The 13,300-nt window shown below is 39.7% G+C and overlaps 1 protein-coding gene across 3 annotated transcripts in view; it reads left to right on the top strand.

Annotated features, from left to right (window-relative positions):
* LOC124050405 (A-kinase anchor protein 7-like) overlaps positions 1–11,016 on the top strand; it is a 37,262-nt gene extending 26,246 nt beyond the window's left edge. For 2 of the 3 annotated variants that reach the window (XM_046372897.1, XM_046372898.1), the window contains 2 exons: positions 3,482–3,517; positions 7,872–11,016. In XM_046372897.1, coding sequence (XP_046228853.1) covers positions 3,482–3,517; positions 7,872–8,092 — 257 coding nt within the window. In that variant the 3' untranslated portion in view covers positions 8,093–11,016. The remainder of the gene's footprint in view (positions 1–3,481; positions 3,518–7,871) is intronic. The other variant, XM_046372899.1, reaches the window with a different exon arrangement.
* Positions 11,017–13,300: the final 2,284 nt, after the last annotated feature.

A 13,300-nucleotide genomic window follows, 5' to 3' on the forward strand; every position in this document is an offset into this window, starting at 1 on the left:
TTAGTGCTTTAGTGCCTTCAGTGATGTACACATCTGTTTTCTTGAACTGCATGAAGTTGGATTTTTAGTAATGTAGGATTGATTCATAATATTCCATCTGCAGCTTATGCTTAGTACAACCTGAACATGAGTTCTCTAGAATACAGTGTGAATATAAATATGTGAAACTGGACTGCATCCAGTAAAGTATTTCCTGCCGTCAGTACTTTTTCACCCCTACTGTCCTGGTCATTCCCTTCGTTTTCAAGGTCTGTTCTTCCTCATTTCTTCTCCTCCTCAGCCCTCCCGCTCTGTCCTCAAATGCTTCTTCTCCCTTTTCTGCTTCTAACCTCCATCTAGGAGGTTTTCATGTTGTGCAAATACGTCCTCCTCTTCCTCACATCACATACTGTAGTGAAGTCCTCCTCCTCCTCCTCTTTCTCCCCCCTTTTCCCCTGGCTTTTTTTTATCCTCCTCCTTCTCTTCATCCTCCCATTGCTCTCTCTTACCTTTTATCCACATCCTCTTACCACATATGCTGTATTAATTTTCTGCCTAAGACCCTGTTAGAGCTTTCAGGAAATCAGTTCATTTGGGGTGGGAAAAAATTAGTCATAGCAGCGGATTATGAGGCTGGATGTAAACATAAGCAGTTAGGCTGTTGTATCCATTGAATTTGATTCAGGTCTTTGATTGGATGGGTCCTTTTGATACTACATGTAGTTGTGAACTGTGTGCATCAACCCAGAACCTCAGCTGGGACTGAACATCTATAAAGTGCTCCCTCCATCATGGAAAGTACAAAGTATAAACATTTTTGGCAGACTTCAGCAGAATGTCAGCACTGATCCAACCAGGAAGTGGAATCTATTACTTATTTGGATGGAAGGAGTTGCTAAAGAATAGCATAAATAAGAGCATGAGGGAGTTTGAAGTAATGGCGTTAAAAGGTTCTTACGTGGGACACAAAATAAATCACGGCAGAGCAGAGCCAAGTTAAGCAGAGCAGAGCAGTGATGCTGGGAATGAAATATAAACAAAGCAGACACACAGTAGCTGTCACTTGAGATTGTGCAGAGCTTGTTGAGTGTATAGTCATAATCACAAACGCAGCATCTGCACACCAACAACTTTTGTGGCTAACAGTCTTGGACACATTAGATACAAAGACAGAGGAATGAGTCTACGGCCAGGCTAGTGGTCCTGATGCCTTAAGCTAACGTCAGCATGCTAACATGTTCACAATGAAAATGCTAACATTTGGGCAGAGTGATCTATGATAAAACTTTTTATGTCATAAACAGTGCATGAGAATTAGGGCTCGATTTATTATTAATTACTATATTAACATATTGTCTCAATACCGTTCAAAATATATTCAATTCAGTTCAACTCAGTTTATTTATATAGCGCCAATTCACAACAAAAGTTGTCTCATGACACTTTCCAATTAGAGTAGGTCTAGATCAAATTAATTTAATTAAATTGTAATATAGAGCAATAGAAATATAAATATAAGCAATAGAAACAAGAGTCTGCTGCCATGTTAGCATCTCTGTGCTAATGTAAGAGTGCTAACACAGTCCCAACATTTGGACATAGAGTGAAACTGTTTTTCTCTTTATAAATGTCTGTAATAGAATTTGAGCTACAACTAATTTTTATTCAGCCGATAGATTAGTTGATTTGTCTTTAAGGATGTGCTGAAGCACTGCAGTGCCTTGTGCTAAGTGCTAACATCTGTATGCTAACATGCTCATAATAACTTTCAACAGGTAAAATGTTTACAGTCTTAGATTAGCATGTTAGCATTTCTGTTTGTCTTGTCTCAACGAAGTGGGAGACCAACTGATGGACATTACTATCTTTAGAGTAAAGAATTTAGGACAGTAATGAATACGCAACCTGGCATGGTATTGCTGTTGGACAAAGACAGCATATCCTGTACTAATCTCATTTCCACTACAGGTTTAACCAGAATCTGCTAATTGGATTGGTTTGTACCATATGGGCCAAGAGGTTTAGTCTGGCTGTATATGAATCAACATGTTAATGAAAGAGGCAGAGACAGAGTTTAAGTAATACATGCTGATGAGGAAATGAATGCATATTATACATCAGCAACTTTAAACCTTGTTTGTTATTCATTGAAATCTCCCAGCTGCTTGTAAATTTTAATGCAGGGAGGTTTCAGTTTGCCTCTTTTGTTATACAGCTTTTTGACCTAAAAAGAAGTTGGTGCACAAAAAAAAACATCAACCGTGATATTTGGAAACAGGTTTGGAGACATGCCAGTCAATAAAGAAGGGAAAGATGAGTCTGAAAGAGAAAGTCTGCAAGGCAGAGCAAAAAAAAAAAGAAAAGAAAGTCAGATGCAGAGAGAGACAAGAAGGTTGAGTGGGGAAAAAAAGTCAAACAGATGTGAGTTATGAGGACGCTCAGGGACAAGAGAGAGTGAAGCCTGCCAAAAAAAATGATGGAAGTCAGTATAACCTCCTGTGTTGTTAAAAAGTTGAAGTACCTGTCTGATTCTCATCCTGTCACCATGACAACACTGCCAGCAAGAAAAAGAACAGAGAGAGAGAGAGAGAGAGAGAGAGGGAGGCAGGCTTATAAAAAGTAAAGACAGAAAGAGGCTGGAAACAGAGCCACAGAAATGAGAGTATATAAGCTCAGGAGTGAGGATAAAAGCTTTGATAAATTGTGTGTGTGAGATACTGTTTATATTTGTGTGTGTCAGTCCGAGATAAGTTTAGCCGTTTAGCTGTCAGTCCATCTACAGTGAGAAAGGCTTATCTGTGTCCCTGTTGCTTTATGTGTAGCAGGTACAGAGAGCAGCTTTTACTGCCATAATAAAGACCTTCACTTCGTCAGGCCTGAATCTAATAGGCAGATAAAAACTCTTTCACACATCTCATTTGAAAGATACAGAACAGACCTTCGACATGACAAAGGCTGTCTACGTCAAGTCAAAATCATAAGCACGATGTTTTCTGGATGTTCACAACAGCAGTAGGAATAAGAGGAAAGAGACAAAATGAGATATTTAATCCTCTCACATGTTGTTCGCCGTCTTGTGCTGCTTCATCCGAAAGGCATTCACACATTTGTTCTTGTTTGTTATTTTTATAGACTTTATGCGGTAAATTTATGCTCTGGGGTTCTCTCATCCCAAAAGTGCACACCTGGCCCCCATTTTTACACTGCAGAGTCTTGCCGCTTTTTTGGGAAATGGAAGTCAGTGGATTTGGATAACAATATTTCCACAGAACATTTGGGCATCCCTTTTAGTCCTAATGCAGCCCAGGGGTCCAGACCTAATCTTAAAAATCACTGTTGTTTAGTCCCAGAAATATCTGCCCTGTGTTAGCAGACAGAGAGGCTTTTATGTACTGTACTTCTTCGTGAGTGTATGAAAACCACGAGACAGCAAAATAATTCTTGTGGGTTATTTTTTATGTGTGTCTCTGTTTAATATTTGATGTTTGTGCTTATATTGCAGATTTGGTTCAGAATCCAGTCCATGTCAAACGCACAAGTATGTGTCCCTCCTCATATCATACGTCTACAATCAGAATCAGGAAGGTTCATGATCTACATCTGATTACAGGCTAAAATTGCACTACATAATGTAATCCCTTAGAACAATCATTTTGGGAGTATTAATGATTACTTTCAGCAGCCTTGGGTTACTTTGATTACACTGATTACAAAAGATTACACAATCTAAATGTCATCTTCAGAGATGGAGCACATGCAATCACAGTAATATTTTACCCAGAAACTATAAATAATGATCATCATGTTTTACTAATATTGAGGTAATCTGATCACAGTTGATGGTAATCTGATCACCAGCATTTCGTAATCTGCCAGCATTTCCTTTCAGCTGATGTCATATGTCTCATCTATAATAATTTCACATCTCTCATCATTTTAAATTCAGTCAACATAAATGATCCAAGCAAAAGCAGTCATGTCTGCAAGCAGGACAGGAAGTGGAGGCGATTAAGGAGACTGTCCATTAACTGTGCTGCCCCCAGCCTTATTGCTGTAGTTTCTCCAAGCAAGACAGTCTCTGAGGACATCCTTCAGTGGCTGACAAATACATTTTTTTTTCTTACACAGATCAATACTGTATCATATAATTTCTACTATAATAAGAAAGTATATCCATAAGGTTATGTCTACAGCCCAAAAAGTTTTGAATGCAGCAGAGTTAGCTGCTGATATTTGCCTTTCACATGTTTTGGTATTTGTATTTTATCACAGACATTTCTCTGTTTATGCGGTATTAACTTCCTCCACCACACATTGAGTTATGTGTAAATAAAGTGTAAATCATGAAAATGTTGCTAAGGCCTTCAGCAGCTGTTCGACATTTAATGTATTCAGCAGGCGCGCATACTGCTGTGCTCTCATCTTTATGGGATTCCCCATTGCACTCTAGTTTGCGATGTGTAAAAAATGAACTTTCAGTGGAGCTGTTTAAATAATCAAACCTGCATTCGCTACTGTATGTTTATTCTAAAAAGACAGCATTCACAGAGATACAACAACAAGGCTGTACGCCACAAAACAGTTCTGTGTGATCACCAGCCTATTACACAGTTGTAAAAAATGAGTTACATGCGGTCTGCACAGCCATCATTTTTAAATTGTGAGACGTGTATGCTGGGTCCACATTTCCAACCACAACAACTTAATTGCAGATGTTTGTAGCTGTGTGTGCAAGACCGTGAAGACAGGTGCAAAAACCATCCAAGACCTTTAGATTGGTCAGACCATGCAATAGGCCCTGTCTGTGCCTGGCATTCATGTGCAATCTGCATGTGGGTATCTTGATGGGAAGAAATATGTATTAATACACTTGCATGTGCATGGATCAGATCAGCCTGACCACATCTGGAGGTGGTCATGCTTGGCATTGTGATCATATCTCACCCAGATGTAAACGTAATCTCAACAGCATGACCGTATTCTTCTTCAAAAGAAAAAAATATCTTTTGGAAGTTCATGTAAATCCACTTCTTTCATCTTCCTTGATGTACACTGTAAAATCCATAAATAGTAGCAGGAAGTATAGGGTCTTCTTTCAACGAGTCACTGATAAATGTTGCCAATGCATTTCATTGCTTCCGTTTGCGCATCAAGTCCACAGGCCCCGCTTAATGAATTTGCATATTGACATCCGATTATAGTGCAGGCAGAATTAAGACAGCATGAAGGCCAGATTAAGGCAGATGTAAGTGCCAATGACTGGATTCAGATTTGGTGTCATTACAAAGATAACGTACCCAGATACATGTTAATACCAGGTGTAAATGGGGCAATGATTTAAATAATTAACTGAAAAGATCTGGTAGTGCCAGCAGCACTCATGCCAGTTGACTCAGCTTCGTTAGAAATGGCCCACATCCTAGAAAGAACACACAAGTCTCTGCCATTTCCTGAGAAGGGTGGATGTAGAACAAATTCCTTCCGCTGCAGTCCTGAGGGCAAAAATACCTCATCAAACAGCGGTCAGAGGTGTGAGTCACTCAAACTGACAGACAGACTGCAGGTAATCAAATAACAGCAGCAGCAGGGCTTCTCAGAACACACAACTTGATAAAACACAAGTTAGATGTACAACAACAGAATATGATGTTTGCTTCAAATCAGTGAAGCCGAAAGCTAAGAAACTGGAGCTGTGAGCACATGGTATGACCAAATTGAATGAGTGAAGAGTGTACATATGCCAGCTGGTCTGGTGAATACTGATTTCTGTTTGACATTCTGTTAGCAGACTGAATATTTTGGCATAAACAGCAAAAGTCCATGGTTACATGATGCGTGTGTCAACGGCACAAGCTGGCAGGGATGGTGAAATGCTGCGGTGACATGCATGCAACAGTGACTGCAATTTACTCCAGTGGCCTGTAGGTCTCAACCCACCAGAACACCTGGAGGATAAAATGTGGGGGCATATGAAACGTCAAAAGCATGGATGTGTGAACAATCAATCGTCAGTGATTGACACCACGGTAGCAAGTTGCCATGGACTGAGACCCCTGCAGTATACCTTATTAGCAGATGTCTGTCACCAGTATTGATACATAAACAGAGAATACTGTACCATGTCATATTTAATACGTATACTGATAAACTGATGTCAGAGTCAATATGACAAAAAGTCACTTTGTGTCATAAATTGGGTTGTTCTGTTACCAGTATTGAAAATGTCTCCAGTACTGCCTAAAATGCTACGTTGGGTATTGGCAAGTATGCAAGTCTGTGCACCAATCCAATACCACTTAGTGGATTCATTTATTTATCACAAACAGGACTTCCTAGCAGCATCCCATACGTCTGTGTGTGACATAACAGATTTTTGTACTGCACAAGAAGCCAGTATCCATAAACTGCGACTGACATGTTTAATTAACATCAGGCATATCTGTGACATCCATACAGGGTTACTAGTATGCAGCTGCTAAAAACTAATTTTATATATATGTATATATATATGTAATATTCTGGTACTCAATTGGCTGAAATAAAAAGTTCATGGAAAAATGGTATCGGAACATATGTAGTTGTAAAGCTGCCCTATGGAGTTTATTTTCAGATTGAATGGTTAGTCATCAAAACATATTGTGTTTTGTTTCTCCCATTCATTTGCATTACTTTGTTCTTGGTGTGTAGTAATAGTAATAGTATTAAGATTTGACAGGACTGTGTAACACGTCATGAATAAACAAAACTGAGACCCGCTCATAAAAACATTGCTCCACAGCGCTGTCAGCGGTTAAAAACTCCACAGGTCTCCTTTAAGGAAGAATGATAATATGCAAAAACCGACTATAGACTATATGGATGTGATGGTCTTAGCAACCCTCTGCCGTCCTCATTTGCTGTCTCACTCCTACTGTATGTCCTATCTCTTTATATAATGAATAATAGAGCACCACTCTGCTTTCACATATAAACAAACATATGAGTCCAGTGGGATTGTGTGATGTAGAAGATGAGCTTGGGGATTTTATTCTTGGCCTTGTCAATCAAATGTAGATGTGGTTTATAGTGTGGGTTTTTTTTTTGGTTGAACCACTGCAGTAATTTTGTATGGATGGTTTGTCTTGTTTTTAGATGGCTGAGTGATTCTCTTTTACTCTCTTTGTGAATGGCTTCATGCAGGCTGTCTGTATTTCAGCCTGTGTGCCTGCCTAACCGTCTTTCTGCATGAATTATTGACTGTCTTCCAATCTTGCCTTCTTTTTTTTTTTTTTCTTTTTTTTTTTAACTGGCTTTATGTACGTCTGGCTCCTCTGTCTCACTGTCTCTTAGTCTGCCATTTTGGCTGCAGCAAAAGCAGGACCAACACTGTGGTAAAGCGCTTTGCTTGTTACATTAATTCTCTTCTTAATCACTCCAGGAGAGTAGATTGAATTCGAAATGCTCGTATGGAAGAGTTGGTCACCTCATCTATTGTGATCAACTCTTACTGTCGCATCTTATCTGTTGTCCTCACATCCAAGCTATTGTTGTTGGATTCTGTCTATGATAAGTAAGAGTAGACTCACTATTGTCAGACTGAGTTATTTTCTGCCTCCATTTTGAGCGTACTGGAATAAAAATGAAATCCACCCTGGTATTGTATGAAAAGGCACCCAGACACCACAGCAGGCTTACAGTTAAAATCTAATTTAGTCTGTAATTTATGGATTTAAATGATAATAATAATAATAATGATAAGAAGAACTTTATTTATATAGCATCTTTCAAAAACCATGTTTCCAAAGTGCTTAACAATCCTTTAAAAACAAAACCAACAAATACAAATAGACAATATGATGATCAGAGCTGATCATATATCTATAATGTGCTTTTGTTGTGCTTGTTCTTCGTAGGTGGGCGTCGCCGGTCTGAGCCCGATGAGGCGGAGCTACTGAGGGTCAGCAGGCGTTTAGTTGAAGATGCCGTCAATCGCGCCTTGCAACAGTACAAACAGGAAACACTTCAAAACGGGGGCGGGCCTAATGCCACAGCCGTGCAGCCCCCGGGAAACACTGACGAAAATGCTACAAAGAAGGACACTACAGCTAACTCCACTACAGACAACAGGAAGTGACATCATCAGACTGAGGTTGAGAGACTGATAAACCAGCCGCCCAGAAAACATCAGCCTGGCCTGTCTAACCAGGCGAAGAGTCAGTAAGCCTTGGGCACAAAGCCTGAACCAGCCAACCAGTCAGCCCAGTCTGCTGATTACTCAGCTGGCCGACCACAACGGCTACTAAGTCACGCTAGCTACCTGCCCAACCAACCCAGACACAGTGCTAGTTAAATAGATAATGTAGCTTGAGCTCAGTGCAAGTTGACCGTCCCAACAGGCCAGCTATAGCTAAGCCTGTTAGCTAACTAATTAACTCTGGTGACCAGCGTCTAACAGCAGTCGTCACTCAGCTGTGGGTCTGTGTTTCAAACCCAGAAAGTGGATGTGAAGCCCTTCTCTACACATGGTCACATGTAGGCTTCACTTTCACCCGTCTCACACTAACTGCTCTTTTAGAGTAAGATAAATCATGTTTTCTAGACAGCTTGGTTCACCATCACCTGTGCTTAAAGTGGGAATCGGTATTTTTAATTTTCCTATAAAAAAAAAGAAAACAAAATCCCTCTTTGTCCTCATTGTTGTTGTTTCAGGTGAGGAAAATATTTTACTTTTTTTTTTTTTGTTAGCATACTTTTCTTCTAGAAAATCAGTGCTGTTTTGTGGATAAAAGATTACTCATCTGCTCATATTTGTGGCTGAAAAGAGCTGGTTTGACTGATAGAGTCTGAGCTGTGACTGGATTCTTCAAACTCGACTATGAAATACAGTATGTTGGATTTGATCTGTGCAAGTTTTTGTCTGTATTTTGCATCAAGTCTGGGTTCAAAGCACTTTCCATTCAGTTTCAGGAAATGGATATTCTTGACACTTCCAGCATTTCATTTTTCTTTTTTTTTTTAAACATAAGATACCAAACAGCATTTTTATCTTTATTCTTTAAGTTGTTTAGAGAAAGTGATCTGACCCCAGCTATGCTTTAAGTATTATATCTTACTGTTGTGTTAACCAAGTGTGTCCTGCGAGGCCGTACTGAGACAATCATCAGTTTAAGCTAAATTCAGTCATAAGCTCTGAACTTCTGAATTCACATTTTTGAACAAAGCTAAGTGATACCAGCTTTTCTAAACCCAATCTGGACTTCTAATGGGTCCACGCAGACTGGCGTCCCTCTATCACATTAAATTACCTGCACTAATAGTATTAACTTTAAAAAGCTGCCAGGTTAATTATGCCACAGGTTGCCAAGAATGCATTTTTACTCCATTAATGCCAAATCCTTCATTAATGAGCTGAGTGCTTGTCTCGATGGGCTGTTTTCAGACACAGGCATTTATTCCATAACTCTGCCTCTCCTTCTGATATAAATGTCTTTTTTTTGTTTGTTTGTTTCCATACCACGTTGTCAGTTTTATTTTCTGTGAAATGAATTTGAAGCAGCAGCAGAGTACACTGATTTATCTTTTGTTAGTCCTTTAAATCCCTCCATGCATTGTTAGGGTTAAAGTCTATAAAGCAGACTGGAGCCTGGCTGTTTGGGATTTGGAGTATTTATGCTGATTTGAGGAGCTTTTATTCTGTATTACTGTACGTCTAAGAGCAGTTTCTCAGATGCTGATGTCAGGGAGGTTAACTCAGACAATCGCTGCTGTCAGCTGAAAACCCACCGGCTCTTAATTTCAGTGTCTTCCATCCTTTTTTTTTCCGTTAAACTTGACTTGGCCTTTCTTGATCTCCGTTCGTCTTCACAGCGAGTGAAATCCATTCAAAATCACGGGAAATTGAAGGAGATTGTCTGATCTTTTTTTTCACTTTTTCTCATCGAGATGAGGTGTTTGACTGACAGCAAGATGATGATGTTCGTGCATGTATGATAACGGAGTATTCTCTGTACTTAAATATGTTATTTTATCCTTTTTAGCTATTATTTATAATGTTTTGCTGTTGCAACAAAATGGGTTCCCTGTCAAAGAAATGATTTCAAGTGGAAAAAAAAAATCAAGAAATTTAGTTTTGAAATGAAGATAAAAAAGCTTTCAGTTTGCATTCAGAGGTGAAAAAAGCACAAAATTCTGACTTATTAATTGTCTTTGGTTTTTCTTCTTAAAGTGCAGGTAAATATACACATGGTGTTAAATCAAATCACCTCTGTTCAAAGTGGCCTTAAGTCACTAAAACAAATTGATATGATTTTTGTTTTTTGTTTTAATGTAAGGTGACATTGCATAGGTAACGTTTTTTTTAGCCAATGTGGGTGATGAAGGCTCATTTTGCTGTGAGATTTGCCAAAGTCTCTTAAGTGTCAGCCTTCGGCTAATGAGTTTAATTTCAAATTCGTCCACCGTGAAACACAATTCGCATTGTTCGTGTTTATAAGGTAACTTCAGAAGCTCAGGTTGCCGGCTCAGATTTTTCGCCTTCTGAGGTTTATTTCCCTCTAGTGCGAACAGGTGTGAGCTGGAAAATGTGCTCTCATCCCTGTGAAATCCACTTTAGTCCTGTCACTGTGGACTTATTGAAACGTCAATAACAATCGTGAATTGTGTCTTAGGGTGGACTTTGAAGATCGTTTTTTTGGTTTTGGTCTTTTATTGTCACCGGATCCTTAATCTCCTTAAAATCCCCTTTAATACACAAGTCCTCTTGTTGGCCTCTATGATCAGGCTGTTCATCTATGTGTGTGTGTGTGTGTGCGTGTGTGTGTTCACTCGTGACTGTAGGATGTTTGATCAGTGGTTCCCCAGAGAGAAATTCTTGTCTTCGCCTATCGTGGCAACTCGAAGCTGTATGTGTGTGAACTTCTGTACAAATTTGTCTTTTCTGTTTTTCCGTCCATTCGTCTGTGTGTATGTCTGACTGCGTGTGTGTTTCGTTTGTACTGTGTTGTATATATCGTCCTGCCATATTTGAACAATAAAACAGGATATGAGATTGAAAACAAATATCCTCCTCTCCCTCTCCTGACTTTAGTGTGTGTATGTGTGTCCATGTAGGTCCACAGTATTTACAGTGTGTGTATGTGTGTATTTCTACTGTATGTTTACATCAAGACAAGTAATTCAAAGTTGCTGTTATGCAGGACTGTCTTTTCTTTAGCGCAGGTTTTGTGGAAGCATTTGTTTCCTAAATGTCATTTCTATTTTGAAGGAAATAGCAGGCAGTAAATTCAGCAGGCAGCATCAGCAAACAGCAGCAAACTTCAGCACTTATCCACAGTGCTTTAATGCCAAAGTCAGAGAGAGTCTGAGCAGAACTCCCCAAATAAAGAACATCCAGTCAAATTAATCGAGGAATTTTATCATGAAACCCAGTGCTCCTTCAAAAGCAACATTTCTTTTTCTTATGTCTCATGCTTTTCAGCATCTTTGCACTATTGCGAAATGGCACATGCCATGTTATTCATCTCAACCAGCATTGGGTTCTCCCTTCTCAACACTTCCTCAGTGTTTAAGTGTTTAAATAACCCACTGCCTGAAGTCAGTAGGTTAAATTGACATTATCTTAACAATCAATGGAGAAAAATGACAGCATGAGAGTGAGTGGAATTAGCTGGTGAATCAAAAAAGAATTTCTGTTGAGAAGAGAAGCTCGACGCAGAAGGCCGGTGTGTTTCACGTGACAGTGTTGTACTGTATGGATTTACAACCTGGCCCACAGATCAACAGAGTCATCCACTACTGCTTCTGTTTTCAACAGAAATACTTGTGCTAGACCAGCTTACATGTAACTCCACCTCCCTCAGGATGTTTTTGCACACTCTGCCTGATAAGACTGTCCTCCACTCCCTCGCTCTCGTGTCGTCCTTGTTGCACATGTTAGCAGGGGACAAACTACACTTTTATTATTCATGCGCACGTGGACTCGTGACTTTGTGAAGGGCTTGTCAACTGTACTTGCCCTGTGTGTAACCGACTTCACGTTATTTCTAAAACAAGATCATGAAGCTCCCCACACATATAAGCAGAAATACTGGGAGGAGGTGAGTTGGTGATCCCAGTGCAGGGTGCAGTCTGGAAGCAATGTCTTTACTCCTAAAGGCCAGCAGGGGGCAGATAGGTGGATATGAGTGATAAATGAGAGGATGACTGGGGGTTTATGGGGTGGATCACTGAGGAGTTTCACATCTTAAAATTAAAACAAAGGGGAAGACAACACACAAGTGGTCAGAAATGACTCAGAGTTTCATGCAAGCAGCATAACTGGAGACAATTTTATTGACTGTTTAATTAGACAGTTGACAAGCAATAATGACCTTCCTCTGCCTTCTGCTGTCATTTAGGAGGTCTAAGTGCTGTAGGAGACAAAGGCAGCCTCATCATACCTGTTGCACTCTCTGTACTGAGACTGAAATGATGATAGGTAATAGAACAAAAGGGCACAGTGTTGCTGCTTCTGTGTCTCTCCGTGAGATTTCTTCCCAGAAAATCACCTTTAAATAAGTGAAAAAGTCACTGTGAAACAGGGCCATCAGGGTGCTACCAATGTGAATCCCTGCAAGCTCCTTTATTTCACAGCTTTCTTCATAATGTGAAAATCTGTTGAATCGCGTAAAGCAATGCCGCACAGCCGCTACTGTGATTTAGTCATCAGCTGAGCTGTATGTTTTGTATTGAAGGTTGCAGATTCATCAGAACTCGTAGATAATTAACAGCCTGTGGACTGTGACTGTCATGATTCAGCTAAGGACGAGGCTGAGGGACAGACAGAGGGCAAATATGTAACCACCTGTCCAACATGATCGAAATGATCTTGGAATTCGCTCTCCAGCCGTTGCCCTTTTACAACCCTCTCTGACTCACATCTCGTTCTGCTGCATTCATGTCACGTGGTAGCAGATATTAGAGTTCAAGTATAAAAATGACATCAGATTTCATGTCAAAGATTCCACTTGGGAGCTCAGAGTTTCTCCCACAAATTCTTAACATCCAGTAGGAATTTCCGCATATTTGAGTGGAGGGTGAAGATTTTGCTAAGGAGGTTTTAATTTTCATTAGGCCAGGTCCACACTGAAACAGGTGTTTTTGAAAATGGGATTTTAAATTGAAAACAATCTCCATCTTGATAAGCAATTTAACACCATTTCTCAAAATTTCAGTGACCTGAAACACTGTTTCCAGGAAAAGCTAAGCTTTCAGAAATACCTGTGTATGAATGCTCACATATCTTAAAAAAAAACTGTAGTGAATTTTAGGAGGTAACCAAGAAGTAACTGATTAGATATTATTG

Source organism: Scatophagus argus, chromosome 19, assembly GCF_020382885.2.
Source record: "Scatophagus argus isolate fScaArg1 chromosome 19, fScaArg1.pri, whole genome shotgun sequence".
NCBI classification, from domain to species: domain Eukaryota; kingdom Metazoa; phylum Chordata; class Actinopteri; family Scatophagidae; genus Scatophagus; species Scatophagus argus.